This window comes from Pithys albifrons, unplaced genomic scaffold (genome assembly GCF_047495875.1).
Source record: "Pithys albifrons albifrons isolate INPA30051 unplaced genomic scaffold, PitAlb_v1 scaffold_45, whole genome shotgun sequence".
Lineage (NCBI taxonomy): Eukaryota > Metazoa > Chordata > Aves > Passeriformes > Thamnophilidae > Pithys > Pithys albifrons.
In genome coordinates this window covers 39,625-52,282 of record NW_027286060.1, presented here as the reverse complement: position 1 = coordinate 52,282, position 12,658 = coordinate 39,625, and the positions used below count along the sequence as shown (strand labels likewise).

The window sequence follows — 12,658 nt, the reverse complement described above, 5'->3', positions numbered from 1 at the left end:
AAGTCTAGTTCCTGGCCCTGCACAGGACAGTCCCAAAATCCCACCTTATGCCTGAGGGCATTTTCTGAATGCTTCTTGAACAACACAGATATGAGTCTTTAGAGCATTTGTAGTGCCTCTCTAAGTTAAAATGTGGATTTTTTCATTAGTTCCTAAAAGACTTGGTCATGTAAGAAGCATTTGTCTTGTCTGGAGCTGGTTTGAGTTGGGTTTTCTCATCACTACCCCATTGATGTCTCACCTTGATAAACCTTGTCTTGGATTTTACTCAATCTCTGGGTCTTGCAGTGGAGATAATGGACTGCTGGTGGGTCTGGAATGAGGGATTTCCATGGGAAGATCCCAGTGTGTCCTGCTGTGCTGTTGACTGGGTACCAAAGGAACTATGAGAGCACCTCAGTTTGGTTTTTTGGTGGTTTTTTTGGTTTGAGTTTTGGTTTAAACTTAGCAGAGTGTGGTGGATTTTTGGTGGTGCAATGGTTTTTTGGTTTGGTTTTTGGTTTCAACTTAGCAGAGTGTGAAGCTCCACAGGCTGTTGCTTCTGTCATTGTAGAAGTGAAGGGGGGTTGGAAGGGAGGGGTGAAGGAAGGCAAGTCTCCTGCTCCCTTTGCTGCCCACACTGTGGCCACTGGAGCTCATTTTGACACTCTGCAGCAGCCACTCTCCATCCTGGGCCTTGTTTTCAGAGTGGTGACATCTGGAGGACAGGAAATTTGGCTCTCTGTCACTTACCTCACCAGCAACTTGGTCCTTTGCTCTGAAAGGATCCTGTCTGTCCTATTCCTTTCCCTGTATCCTACCACATGCTCCCTGCCTTCCTTCTCATGACTGTGGCAATGTGGATGGTTCCTGCTGGTGTCCTGAATAGAAGCAGCTTCAGGTCAAGTTTGACCAGCTATTGCAATGTGCATAATTGGGTATGTAGAGGTGGGAGGTAGGAAGGAGAAGAGACTTCTGGGTTGGTTTGCTGCAATGCTGAGCAGCCAGGGCACAGGAGAGCAGAGGAATGAGCCTGCTGGACAGAGCTGAGGGGGTTTTGGGAGTCATGTGTTGATTTTCAAAGCCAAGTATCTGTTCCAGAGTATTCTGGACAAAGTGCCCTCCTATCCTGGGGTGACTTGGAATCTCCCAGTGGCCGATGGAATTAATCCCAAAGGGTAGAGCTGGGCTGTGATGTGAACCGGGTGGTTCCATGAGCCAGTCCAGTTTGCATTGTGGTGGAATCTCCTTCTGATGTGTCCACTGTGGGCAAACTGACTGTTGGGTCCTGACTCAGCCATGGAAAGGGGTTTGTGTGTTCCATGTGTTGTGGCAGTGGTGCCTCCGTGCTGTGGGTGCCACGGCTCACCCAGAGGTGCCACAGCTCACCCAGTTTTGCCATGGCTCACCCAGAGGTGCCAGGGCTCACCCAGATTTGCCAAGGCTGACCCAGAGGTGCCACGGCTCACCCAGAGGTGCCATGACTCCCTCAGATTTACCATGGCTCACCCAGATTTACCATGGCTCACCCAGATTTGCCACGGCTCACCCAGAGATGCCAGGACTCACCGGGAGGTACCATGGCTGACCCCAATTTGCCATGGTTCCCCCACATTTGCCATGGCTCACCCAGAGCTGCCATGGCTCCCCCAGAGGTGCCACAGCTCACCCAGAGGTGCCATGACTCCCCCAGATTTGCCACAGCTCACCCAGAGGTGCCACGGCTCACCCAGGTGTGCCACAGCTGGCCCAGAGGTATCATGGCTCACCCAGATTTGCCAAGGCTCACTCAGATTTGCCACAGCTCACCCAGAGGTGCCATGTCTCACTCACATGTGCCATGACTCCCCCAGATGTGCCATGGCTCACTCAAATGTGCCATGGCTCACCCTGATGTTCCACGGCTCACCCGGAGGTGCCATGGTTCCCCCATATTTGCCACGGCTCACCCATATTTGCCACAGCTCCCCCAGATTTGCCACAGCTCTCCCAGATTTGCCATGGCTCCCCCAGATTTGCCACGACTCACCCAGAGATGCCATGGCTGACTCAGAGGTGCCACGGCAGACTCAGATGTGCCATGGCTCCCCCAGAGGTGCCACAGCTGACCCAGATTTGCCACGGCTCACCCAGAGGTGCCACAGCTCACCCAGATTTGCCATGGCTCACCCAGAGGTGCCACAGCTCACCCAGATTTGCCACAGCTGACCCAGATTTGCCATGGCTCACCCAGATTTGCCACGACTCACCCAGAGATGCCACGGCAGACTCAGATGTGCCATGGCTCACCCAGAGGTGCCACAGCTGACCCAGAGGTGCCACGGCTGACCCAGATGTGCCACAACTGGCCCAACACACAAGCAGATCACTTGGGGTTGTAATTTATTCCTTAAGAAGTTGTCCCTTGCTGCTGGAGATGTTTTGGCCGCTCCCTGCTCTGCACTGACCCGTAACCACTGTCCCTTCTGCTTCCAGCTGACTCTGACCATCGTGCGGCAGACAGGGGGGCTGGGCATCAGCATCGCGGGGGGCAAGGGCTCCACCCCCTATAAGGGGGACGATGAGGTAAGACCTGGGCTGTGCCACTGCCGAGGCACCTGCTTTTTCAGGGACTGCTTGTCTGTAGCTGGAGGTTGGGTGTCCATTTATTTTGGCTGTGTGGGCTTTTAGGGCCAGGTGGGAGCAGCCCTGGGTCATGGAATCATGGAATGGATTGGGTTGGAAAAGACCCCCGAGATCATGAAGTCCAACCCTTGGTCCAACTCCAGGCCCTTTACCAGATCATGGCACTCAGTGCCACGGCCAAGCTGTTTAAAAACCTCCAGGGATGGGGAATCCACCCCCTCTCTGGGCAGCCCATTCCAATCCCTGAGCACTCTCTCTGCAAAGAAGTTTTTTCTGCTCTCCAACTTCAATTTCCCCTGGCAGAGCTTGAGCCCATCGTGCCCCTTTGTCCTATTGCTGAGTGCCTGGGAGAAGAGACCAAGCCCCACCTGGCCAGAACTTCCCTTCAGGGAGTTCCAGACAGTGCTGAGGTCACCTCTGAGCCTCCTCTTCTCCAGGCTAAACACTCCCAGCTCCCTCAGCCTCTTCCCATAGGACTTGTGCTCCAGTCCATTCTCCAGCCTTGTTGCTCCTTCCAAAGCAGGAGGTCAGTGGGACTGGCTGGTCTTGACCTGGAGTGACCATGGGAACAGCAGGTTCCTTCCTACCTGTGTCCTGGGGCACAGGATTCACAGGGCAAAGAGTATGGAGTTGTCCCACACCTGGTGGCATCAGCTGCATCACATTCTGATCCTGCTGGAAACGGATTAACTCCATGGTCTCCTGTGTGACCTGGGGGTAGCCCTGCAATGGGACTTATGTCCCCTGTGTCACCTGGGGGCAGCCCTGCAGTGGGTCTTCTGTCCCCTCTGTCACTTGGGGGTTGCCCTTCATTGGGGTTTCTGTCCCCTGTGTCACCCCCAGTGGATTTTCTGTCCCCTTTTCCCATCTCCTGAACAGGGTGCTGTGCTTACCATGTCCCCACATCCCAGGGCTGGCCAGGGACTGACCCTCTCCCTGGAACTGAGAAGATGGAGAGGTCTCTGCACTCCAGAGGGTTGAGAAATGGGCTCCACTTCTAACAGGTGGTTTCTTTTTCCAGGGCATCTTTATTTCCCGTGTGTCTGAAGAGGGTCCTGCAGCTCGTGCAGGTGTCCGTGTTGGGGACAAGCTGCTGGAGGTGAGGACCTGGATCCTGTGACAAAACAAGTGCTTCTTGATGACTTTGAGTGGAGGGAGAAAGATAATTTATCACACACATTTTAGGCCAAAGCATGAGGAGCTGTGCAAGAGCAAAACAAAAATCCTCTGGCTCAGAGTTAGTTGTTTAATTAATGTCGCTGTGAATCTTTTGCTGCTTTATAAGGACAGAATTGCTCCTCTCTTCACTCTCCCCCAGCTCTGAAATGTTGTGTGACCCAGATGGGAAGAAGAACATCCCCTGTGGCCTGAGCTCTGCACATCTGGGTTGGGCAAAAGTGGACCTTGTAGAATAACTTCTTACCCAGGGAGTCATATGTCTGTTCTCATAGAATCATGGAATGGTTTGGGTGGAAAGGGACCTTAAACTCCACTCAGTTCCACCCCATGCCTTCCCCTAGCCCAGGTTGCTCCAAGCCTCATCCAGCCTGGTCTTGGACACTTCCAGGAGTGGGAGCAGCACAACTTCTCTGACCTATTCCAGGGCCTCCACACCCTCACAGAGAAGAATTCCTTCCCAGTATCCCACCTAACCCTGCCCTCTGGCAGTGGGAAGCCATTCCCCCATAACCTGTCACTCCAGGCCCTTGTCCAGAGGCTCCTTCCAGCTCTCTTGGAGCCCCAATAAGTACTGGAAGGGGCTCTGAGGTCCTCCTGAGCCTCCTTTTCTCCAGGCTGAGCCCCCTCAGCTCCCTCAGCCACTCCTTGTGCTCCAGACCCTTCCCCAGCTCTGTTCCCTTTCCTGAACACTCTCCAGCCTCTCAATGCCCTTCTCATGAGCAGCCCAAAATGACCCCAGGACTGGAGATGCCTCAGCAAAGGGGGACAAGAACTGCCCTGGTCCTGTGGCCACACTGTGGATGGTACAAGCCACTGACTTTCTTGCCCACCTGGACAAACCTGGGGCACACACCAGCTCATGAGCAGCCAGTTTCTCAGGAGAGTGTTGTGGGAAATGGCATCAAAAGCTTTACTGAAGTCCAGGCAGATGCATCCACAGCTTTTCCCTCACCTGCTGAGTGGGTCACCTGGTCACAGGAGGAGATCAGGTTGGTCAGGCCCTACCTCCCACCTGCCTGTCACAACCCCAGGCTGGCTGGACCGGATTCCCTGGTTGTCCTGTACGTGCCACACTCAAGAGCTGCTCCATGACCTTCCCCAAACCAAGGGACTGACACACTGAAGGTGTTTTGGTGTGTGGGGAAGGTGAACAAAGAGTTGTGTTGACCCCAGCTGTGCTGAGTTTGTTGGTGGAGCTGGTTGGGGTGGGTGTGTTTGTCTGAGAGCTTATTCCCTGCAGGGATGGTACAGGTGTAGGGAAGCTGGAGCTCCCTGTGTGTGGAGAATTCCACTGAAAAAGCCTTTATTGTACTTTCCTGGCCTTGGATGGGCAGGTGGGAGTGCAGGGAAACTTCCTGGAGGTCTGGGCACACCTGTGGGCACAAGGTGCCAGCCGAGCTCTGCAGGGGCTGAGGTGCTTCCCTTGGGGTGGTTGAGGCTGGAGCTGTTTGTGAGGTGAGTCTGGAGCTGTTTGTGAGATGAGGCTGGAGCTGTGTGTGAGGTGAGGCTGCCCCTGCCCTGTGTGTGCCCGGGTGAGGCTGTCCCTGCTCTGTGTGTGCCTGGGTGAATGGTGTGTCCCTGCCCTGTGTGTGCCCAGGTGAATGGTGTGTCCCTGCCCTGTCTGTGCCCAGGTGAATGGCGTGTCCCTGCCCTGTCTGTGCCCAGGTGAATGGCATGTCCCTGCCCTGTGTGTGCCCAGGTGAATGGCATGTCCCTGCCCTGTGTGTGCCTAGGTGAGGCTGTCCCTGCCCTGTGTGTGCCCAGGTGAGTGGTGTGCCCCTGCTCTGTGTGTGCCCAGGTGAGTGGCGTGTCCCTGCCCTGTGTGTGCCCAGGTGAGACTGTCCCTGCCCTGTGTGTGCCCAGGTGAATGGCGTGTCTGTGTGCCCAGGTGAATGGCGTGTCCCTGCCCTGTGTGTGCCAGGTGAATGGCGTGTCTGTGTGCCCAGGTGAGTGGCGTGTCCCTACCCTGTGTGTGCCCAGGTGAGGCTGTCCCTGCCCTGTGTGTGCCCAGGTGAACAGCCTGTTCCTGGTCTCTCTGTGCCGAGGTGAGTGGTGTGTCCCTGCTCTGTGTGTGCCCAGGTGAATGGTGTGTGTGCCCAGGTGAGTAGCGTGTCCCTACCCTGTGTGTGCCCAGGTGAATGGTGTGTCCCTGCTCTGTGTGTGCCCAGGTGAGTGGGGTGTCCCTGCTCTGTGTGTGCCCAGGTGAGGCTGTCCCTGCTCTCTCTATGCCCAGGTGAATGGTGTGTCCCTGCCCTGTGTGTACCCAGGTGAGTGGCGTGTCCCTGCCCTGTGCGTGCCCAGGTGAACAGCCTGTCCCTGCTCTCTCTGTGCCCAGGTGAACGGTGTGGCCCTGCATTGTGCCGAGCACCACGTGGCCGTGGAGGCTCTGCGTGGCTCGGGCAGCTCCGTGTCCATGACGGTGCTGCGGGAGCGGATGGTGGAGCCGGAGAACGCCATCACCGTCACCGCGCTGCGCCCCGAGGACGATTACAGCCCTCGGGAGCGGCGTGGGGGGCTGCGCTTCCCCGAGCGCCCCGAGGCCCCCGCCGGCACCGAGAGGTTCTCCACCTGCCTCATGCGCAACGAGAAGGGCCTCGGCTTCAGCATCGCGGGCGGCAAGGGCTCCACACCATACCGGGCTGGGGACACGGTGAGTCCTGATCCCCTGGAGTCCTTGGGCTGTCCTCACCCCTGGGCATGCAGCTTTGGCTCAGGGATGGTGGGTCTGGTAGAGTCAGGATCGGCTCTTAATTCAGGATCTGAGAGCCAGGATCTGCTCTTAATTCTGGATCTGAGAGCCAGGATCTGCTCTTAATTCTGGATCTGAGAGCCAGGATCTGCTCTTAATTCTGGATCTGAGAGCCAGGATCTGCTCTTAATTCAGGGAAGAAACCCTGGAATGGGTTGGGTGGGAAGGGACCCAAAAGCTGACTTTGTTCTGCCGCCCTTGCCATGGGCAGGAACATCTTCCACTATCCCAGGTTGCTCCAAGCCCCGTCCAACCTGTCCTTGGACACTTCCAGGGATGGGGCAGCCACAGCTGATCTGGGCAACCTGTTCCAGGGCCACCCCGTCCTCATAGGGAAGAATTTCTTCATAATATCCCATCTAACCCTGCCCTCTGTTCATGTGAAGCTGTTTCCCTTGTCCCATCACTCCAGGCCCTTTTCCAAAGTTCCTGTCCCTCTTTTTTATAGAAGGAGGGGGGGATGGGCCTCCCAATCTCTGCCAGTGACATCTAATCCTGCTGCTGCCCTCTTGGCACATATTCCAGGCTCTGGGCCTCAGGGAGGCTTTGCTGCCAGTGACTCTGGGAGCAGAGGGTTTGTGTGGAGTGGGGCACAAACGGGAAGCACCAGGGCAGGGGAAGGGTCTGTGCAGGGAAGAGGACTGGGTGGGACCTGCTTAGCATCCAGGAACAGGTCTGGAGAGCCAGGCCCAGGTGAGGGGAAACCTGAGCTGCTCTGACCCTCCTGACTGTGCTCCAGGGGATCTTCATCTCCCGGATCGCGGAGGGCGGTGCAGCCCACCGGGACGGGATCCTGCACGTCGGAGACCGGGTCATCTCGGTGAGTGGGTGTGCAGGGAGGGGGCTGACTCAGCCCTGTGCCCTCCCTCATGCAGAGACTCCTGCTCTGTCACTCATGCTGGATTTGGGGGGCTTTTTTCAGCTCCCAAGCCTTTTTGGGGAGCATTTAATGTGTGTGGGTTTATCTTGTTCATGATGGGTGGTGGGTGCAGTTACACCTCCCCTTTTCCCAAAGGTTCTGTGTGTGTGAGTGCTTCACATGGAATGGCATGGAGAGAGGTGGCATCCAGCACTGCCCCAGAGCCTGGGGAACAGCCCAGGGGGCTCTGCCGTGGCAGGTGGAAGGGATGGAGCCCTCTGGGGCACAGCAGATTCATCTTGAGCTGGAGCAGAGGGCACTACCCACAGGTGCTGTGGAGCAGGGCAGGGGTAGCCCAGTGCTCCCCTGCTTCACTCAGAACTCTGGCCCCAGTTTCCCATCCTGTCTGTGCAGATCTCACTGCTCTAACCTCGTGTCTCTGCCTCCTGTCCCTCGCTCCCCTCCTGCAAGGAGCCCCTTCTGAGCCTCCCCACCCTCCTCCCACGCTCGCATGTCGCCTCCAAGGGGCAGCTCCTGCATCCTGGTGCTGGTGGTGGGTTTCTGGCCCAGCTGCTGTGGTAAGAGCATGTGTTACCACAGCGCTGGCGTGAGTAAACACTGAGACAGCCTCGTCAGTGCTGGCTTCTGTCTGCTCTATCCCTGGGCTGGGGCTGTGTTGGGTTTGCTCAGGCACATTTTAGCAGAGCTCAGGCCCAGGTCTAACATTGGTGTCTTGGCAGGAGACCTGAACTGGTAGAGCATCACTCACTCCTTGCTGGTGCTCCTCACTCCTCCCAAAATCAAGCCCTGACCCCTGTTTGGTGCCACATAGACTGAATTATTTTGGGTTTGTTCATGTTTTATTGCTCCCTGGTGTAGAGTCAGGACTGAGACCCAGCATTTGGGGTTGCTTTGTTCTACCTGTGGCAAGAAGGAGACAGAAAACTTCAGAACAGAGTCAGAAGTCAAACCTCTCTCCACCCCCCTTCAGCAGCTCTATTTATATCTATGGGCAGCTTTATAGGAAAAGCAGATCTAATTCCCTAGTAATAGCTTGCTGTGAATTCCAGCTGGGATGTGTGGGCTCAGGGCCTACAGAGTTCAGGGCTTGTATTTTGTGCTGGATTTTGACATGGCTGAGGCCTTGCGGTCCTTAGTGCCAACACCCCCAGGGTGGTCCCATCTGAACTTGTGCCAGGTTTGGTGGCCACCCAGGTTTGGTGCTGAGCACCAGTTCCAGCTCAGACCTGTGCTCAGCTCTGATGAACTCAGCAGGAGCTGCAGGTTATTATTTTCCAGGAGAGCACTCACTGGACTATTCCCATAATTTCTGAGCCTGTTTTCCACACCCTTTTGAAGCAGTGACTGCCCATTTTGATTGGAAAGGCTCCAGGGTGCAGTGATTCCTGGGATGTGGGTGCAGACTGCAGTGTTCTCTGTACCTGCATGGGGAAGGGCAGGGCCCTTGTTGGGTGCTGGGCTCATGAGTCCTGCAGGCAAGGCCTGTTTCTGAACCAACCCATGGTCTCCTGGTCATGCCTCAGCTCTCACTTTACCAAGGATTCTTATTTTCTTAGGGAAACAAAGCACAGTTTCCTGCTCTTTCCCTGTGTTCTAAACCTTCCTGGACCTTTCCACAGAGGAAGGACCAGGGTTGCTCCTTTGACTTTCCTAAAGGAGCTTTGAGCACATGGATTGAAGAGCCCAGCCTGGGTCTCCCCTCTGAATTAACACCCCCCCAAAACTACCCAGTGACACTCACTCCCAAAATTCCTGTACTCCTGTGTCTCTTGGGAGTCCTTTTTGTGGGGAAAGACACAGGGCAGGGAGCTACCAGGGGCAATGTCAGAGAGTTGGAGTTGTGGAATGGGAATCCAGCAGGGAAGATGCAGGATTTGAAGCAATAATAAGAGCAGATGTTTTTTTTGGACAGGACTGGGAATAGACTATAGAAAACTGATTCTGGGGAGACTTAGGACAGTGGTAGGTGACATTTGGAGTCCTAATGAGGCAGTTTGAGCCCTGAGAGATTTGCCAGGTAGTGTAATTCCCTGGCATACAGAGAAGTGTGTGGAGCAGGGAGAGAACAGAGACCTTTTGGGCACTCAGAGGGCCACACTGCAGGGCTGGCCTTACTGGATAAAGGCTACAGAAAATGAGCTGCCCAAAGGCTTTGAGGGCACCAGGATTGCCAGGGAATGGAGAATTAACTGGATGAAGTGCATCCAGGGCTGTTACACATGATATTACACTCTGCTGCACTCTGGGAGTCCTACTGGGGAGGGAACACTGAGCCCTTCTGGTCTGACACCCACTGACCACTCTCATCTTGTCAGGGGCCAGAAAATAGCAGAGGGATGTGAGAAATCAAGAGTGGGTGATGCTGCAGCAGGTGTGTCTGTGGAGTATCATTTTAGAGTCACAGAGTCAGAGCAAGGCTTGAGTTGGATGGGATCTTAAAGATCATCCTGTTCCAAGTCATTGATTATGTTGGGCCTTGATCTGGTGAGAGAATCCAAGGCCAAGTTTCTCTTCCATGTCACCTTTGTTAACCATCTGAGGGATCCTCCCTTCCCACTCCTGTGGACATCTGGCTGCTGCTTTCCCTGCTCCCAGGCCCAGCCATCTGCAGGGATAAGTGCAGATTTCCAAGGTGGAACCCACTGCTGACATGGCTGGCCCCACATTCACACAGGCAGGAAGGGGGTAATACCTTTACAGGTGCACTCCTTCCCTCCCTCAGGTAAATGCTCATGTCTGTAGGTCGCCAGCTCAAACATCAAGGTCTTCAAGGCTCTTTGGTGAGACCCAGAGCCTTTCATCCAGCTTCTGAACCAGCTCTTGGCTCCCCCCACCTTTTGGGTTCCTGCTTGCTGGCTAGTTCAGCTTGAATTTTACCAGTAGCTCTCACATGTACCCAGAACGGAGTGAACTGGCACAGTAAATACAGAATGTGGGGAGAAGGCAGAGCAGGTGTGGTGATCAGGCCAGACCAGCACAGACCAGCAGCCTCTTGTTCTCCACCCTCAGCATTTCTACTTCCTCTTCTCTCATCCTGAACCAGTCCCGTGTCCCTTATGCCAAGCATCCCATAATAAGTGCTGCATGTTCCCACAACCCACCTTAAAGCTTCCTACAGCCAGTTGGAAGAGCTGGAAGTGCTGAGATAACCCCTTATAATCTCCTTTGTCTCTGTGGATCAACTGCTGAGTTTGCTCACCCTTCCCTGATGTGGGTGATTCCTTTAATGATCCATCCTGGAGTGTCCATGCCCTCTCTCTGTTTCTTGCCTTCCCTTAAGGTCTGTGCACCTTTGTGGTTAATTGATTATCTTTCCTGCTTGCTGCCTTGTCTCCTGTGCTCAGCAGCCACTCCCCAGGTCCTTCTCATCCTTCCTCTTCCCACGGGCATATGCCAGCTGCTGCCTTCACATCCTTCTGGTTGTTGCCAGAGGCGTCCTGTGGGGACAGTCCCCTCAGCAGGGTACACTGTGGGCTCAGAGCTTCCAGCACAGCCCAGGGCTGCTTGTGGTTCTCCTTTCATGTCTCACAAGGGCAGCAGCACCTGCGACTGTGGGTGGAACAGGACCAGCTGGGTGGTTGCTGGGGGTGTCTCGGGTTCTGGACAAAACCCTGTCAGGCTGTGTGTGTCAGCTCAGTGCAAAAACTGCTCTCTGGGAAGGAGCTGGGGAGCAACAATGATATTCCTGGGAATCAGGTTGTGAGGAATTGGACTACAAAGCCCACTTGCTGTGGCTGTTACAGTCACACAATCCCAGACTATTCTGAGTTGGAAGGACCCACAAGGATCATCAAGTCCAGCTCTTAAGTCAATGGCCCACATAGGGGATTGAACCCATGACCTTGGACATTATTAAACCAAGTTTTAACTGAGCTGATCTCAATTCACATTGTTTTGTGAGCTAATCAACCCCCATCTTGGCAGGTGCCATTTTCATGTCCTCGTTGGTCATTTTGGAAAGCTTTTCTAGAACCCAATGACTGGAAACCTTTTTAATTTTCAGCTTCAGCTTTTTCCTGGCAAGTTTTTGGCAGTGTTCTTCCAGCTTGGTGCTGGGGTTTCTGCCCCTCATACATTCATGGAGAACAGTGGCATCCCTCTGGTCCTTTGAGTTTCTAGGGAAGCTGTTTTAAATCTTAATTTTGTAGCAAAGGCTCTCTGTGATTCCACGTCTCTCTGTACCTGGGATCACCTTTAATGCCTTAGAACTGGCATCTTCCCTGGGCTGCCATGACCTTGCCCAGCACAGGTCCTGTCACCCATCAGATCATGCCTTCACTGTCTGTTTCTGGGCTTTGGGTGGCTGATAAGGGCAGGTGGCCTGGTGACAATGCAGCAGGTGCTCCAGCACATCCATGTGCTGTGGCATCAAGGCTGGGAACTGCTGTTTTGGGTTCTCCCATATTGAGATGTTTGGTCCCATTCTTTCACTGCAGGGAAGATGGAATGGGATGCCAAGGAGTGCTGAGTGTTCTCCTGGGTGAGCTGCAGCATTGCCCAGGCCCAGCTGGGTTTGCTACAGGAGGTGGAGCATCACACCTGGTCTCTGTGGGTTCCCTGGAGCCTCTGTGGTGCTCCAAGGCACCAGGTGTGCAGGGAAGGTGGGAATGGGGTAGGAAAGCTGCTTAGGAAGGGGATTGGGGTCAGGTGGGAATGAGCATGCACTGTGTCCCTTTGCCAGGGAGAAGGGAGCAGGGTGAGTTACAAGGTGCGTTGGGGCACAGGCCCCTTTGCCAGGTAGGAGGAAGCAGAGTGGGTTAGAAGGTGCTTTGGGGCACAGGTGCCTTTGTTAACTAGGAGGGAGCAGGATGAGTTACAAGGTGCTTTGGGGCACAGGTCCTTTTGCCAGGTAAGAGGGAGCAGGGTGAGTTAGAAGGTGCTTTGGGGCACAGGATGAGTTACAAGGTGCTTTGGGGCACAGCCCCGTCTGTCAGGTAGGAGGAAGCAGGATGAGTTACAAGGTGCTTTGGGGCACAGGTCACTTTGCCAAGGGAGCAGGATGAGTTACAAGGTGCTTTGGGGCACAGGATGAGTTACAAGGTGCTTTGGGGCACAGGTCCCTTTGCCAGTAGGAGGGATCAGGATGAGTTACAAGGTGCTTTGGGGCACAGGGTGAGTTACAAGGTGCTTTGGGGCACAGGTCACTTTGCCAAGGGAGCAGGATGAGTTACAAGGTGCTTTGGGGCACAGGGTGAGTTACAAGGTGCTTTGGGGCACAGGTCCCTTTGCCAGTAGGAGGGATCAGG

At 54.8% G+C, this 12,658-nt stretch overlaps 1 protein-coding gene across 12 annotated transcripts in view; it reads left to right on the top strand.

Moving 5' to 3' along the window:
* SCRIB (scribble planar cell polarity protein) overlaps positions 1 to 12,658 on the top strand; it is a 103,223-nt gene that overhangs the window by 51,659 nt on the left and 38,906 nt on the right. For 11 of the 12 annotated variants that reach the window (XM_071581868.1, XM_071581870.1, XM_071581866.1 and 8 more), the window contains 4 exons: positions 2,455 to 2,544; positions 3,626 to 3,703; positions 6,119 to 6,433; positions 7,272 to 7,352. In XM_071581868.1, coding sequence (XP_071437969.1) covers positions 2,455 to 2,544; positions 3,626 to 3,703; positions 6,119 to 6,433; positions 7,272 to 7,352 — 564 coding nt within the window. The remainder of the gene's footprint in view (positions 1 to 2,454; positions 2,545 to 3,625; positions 3,704 to 6,118; positions 6,434 to 7,271; positions 7,353 to 12,658) is intronic. The other variant, XM_071581872.1, reaches the window with a different exon arrangement.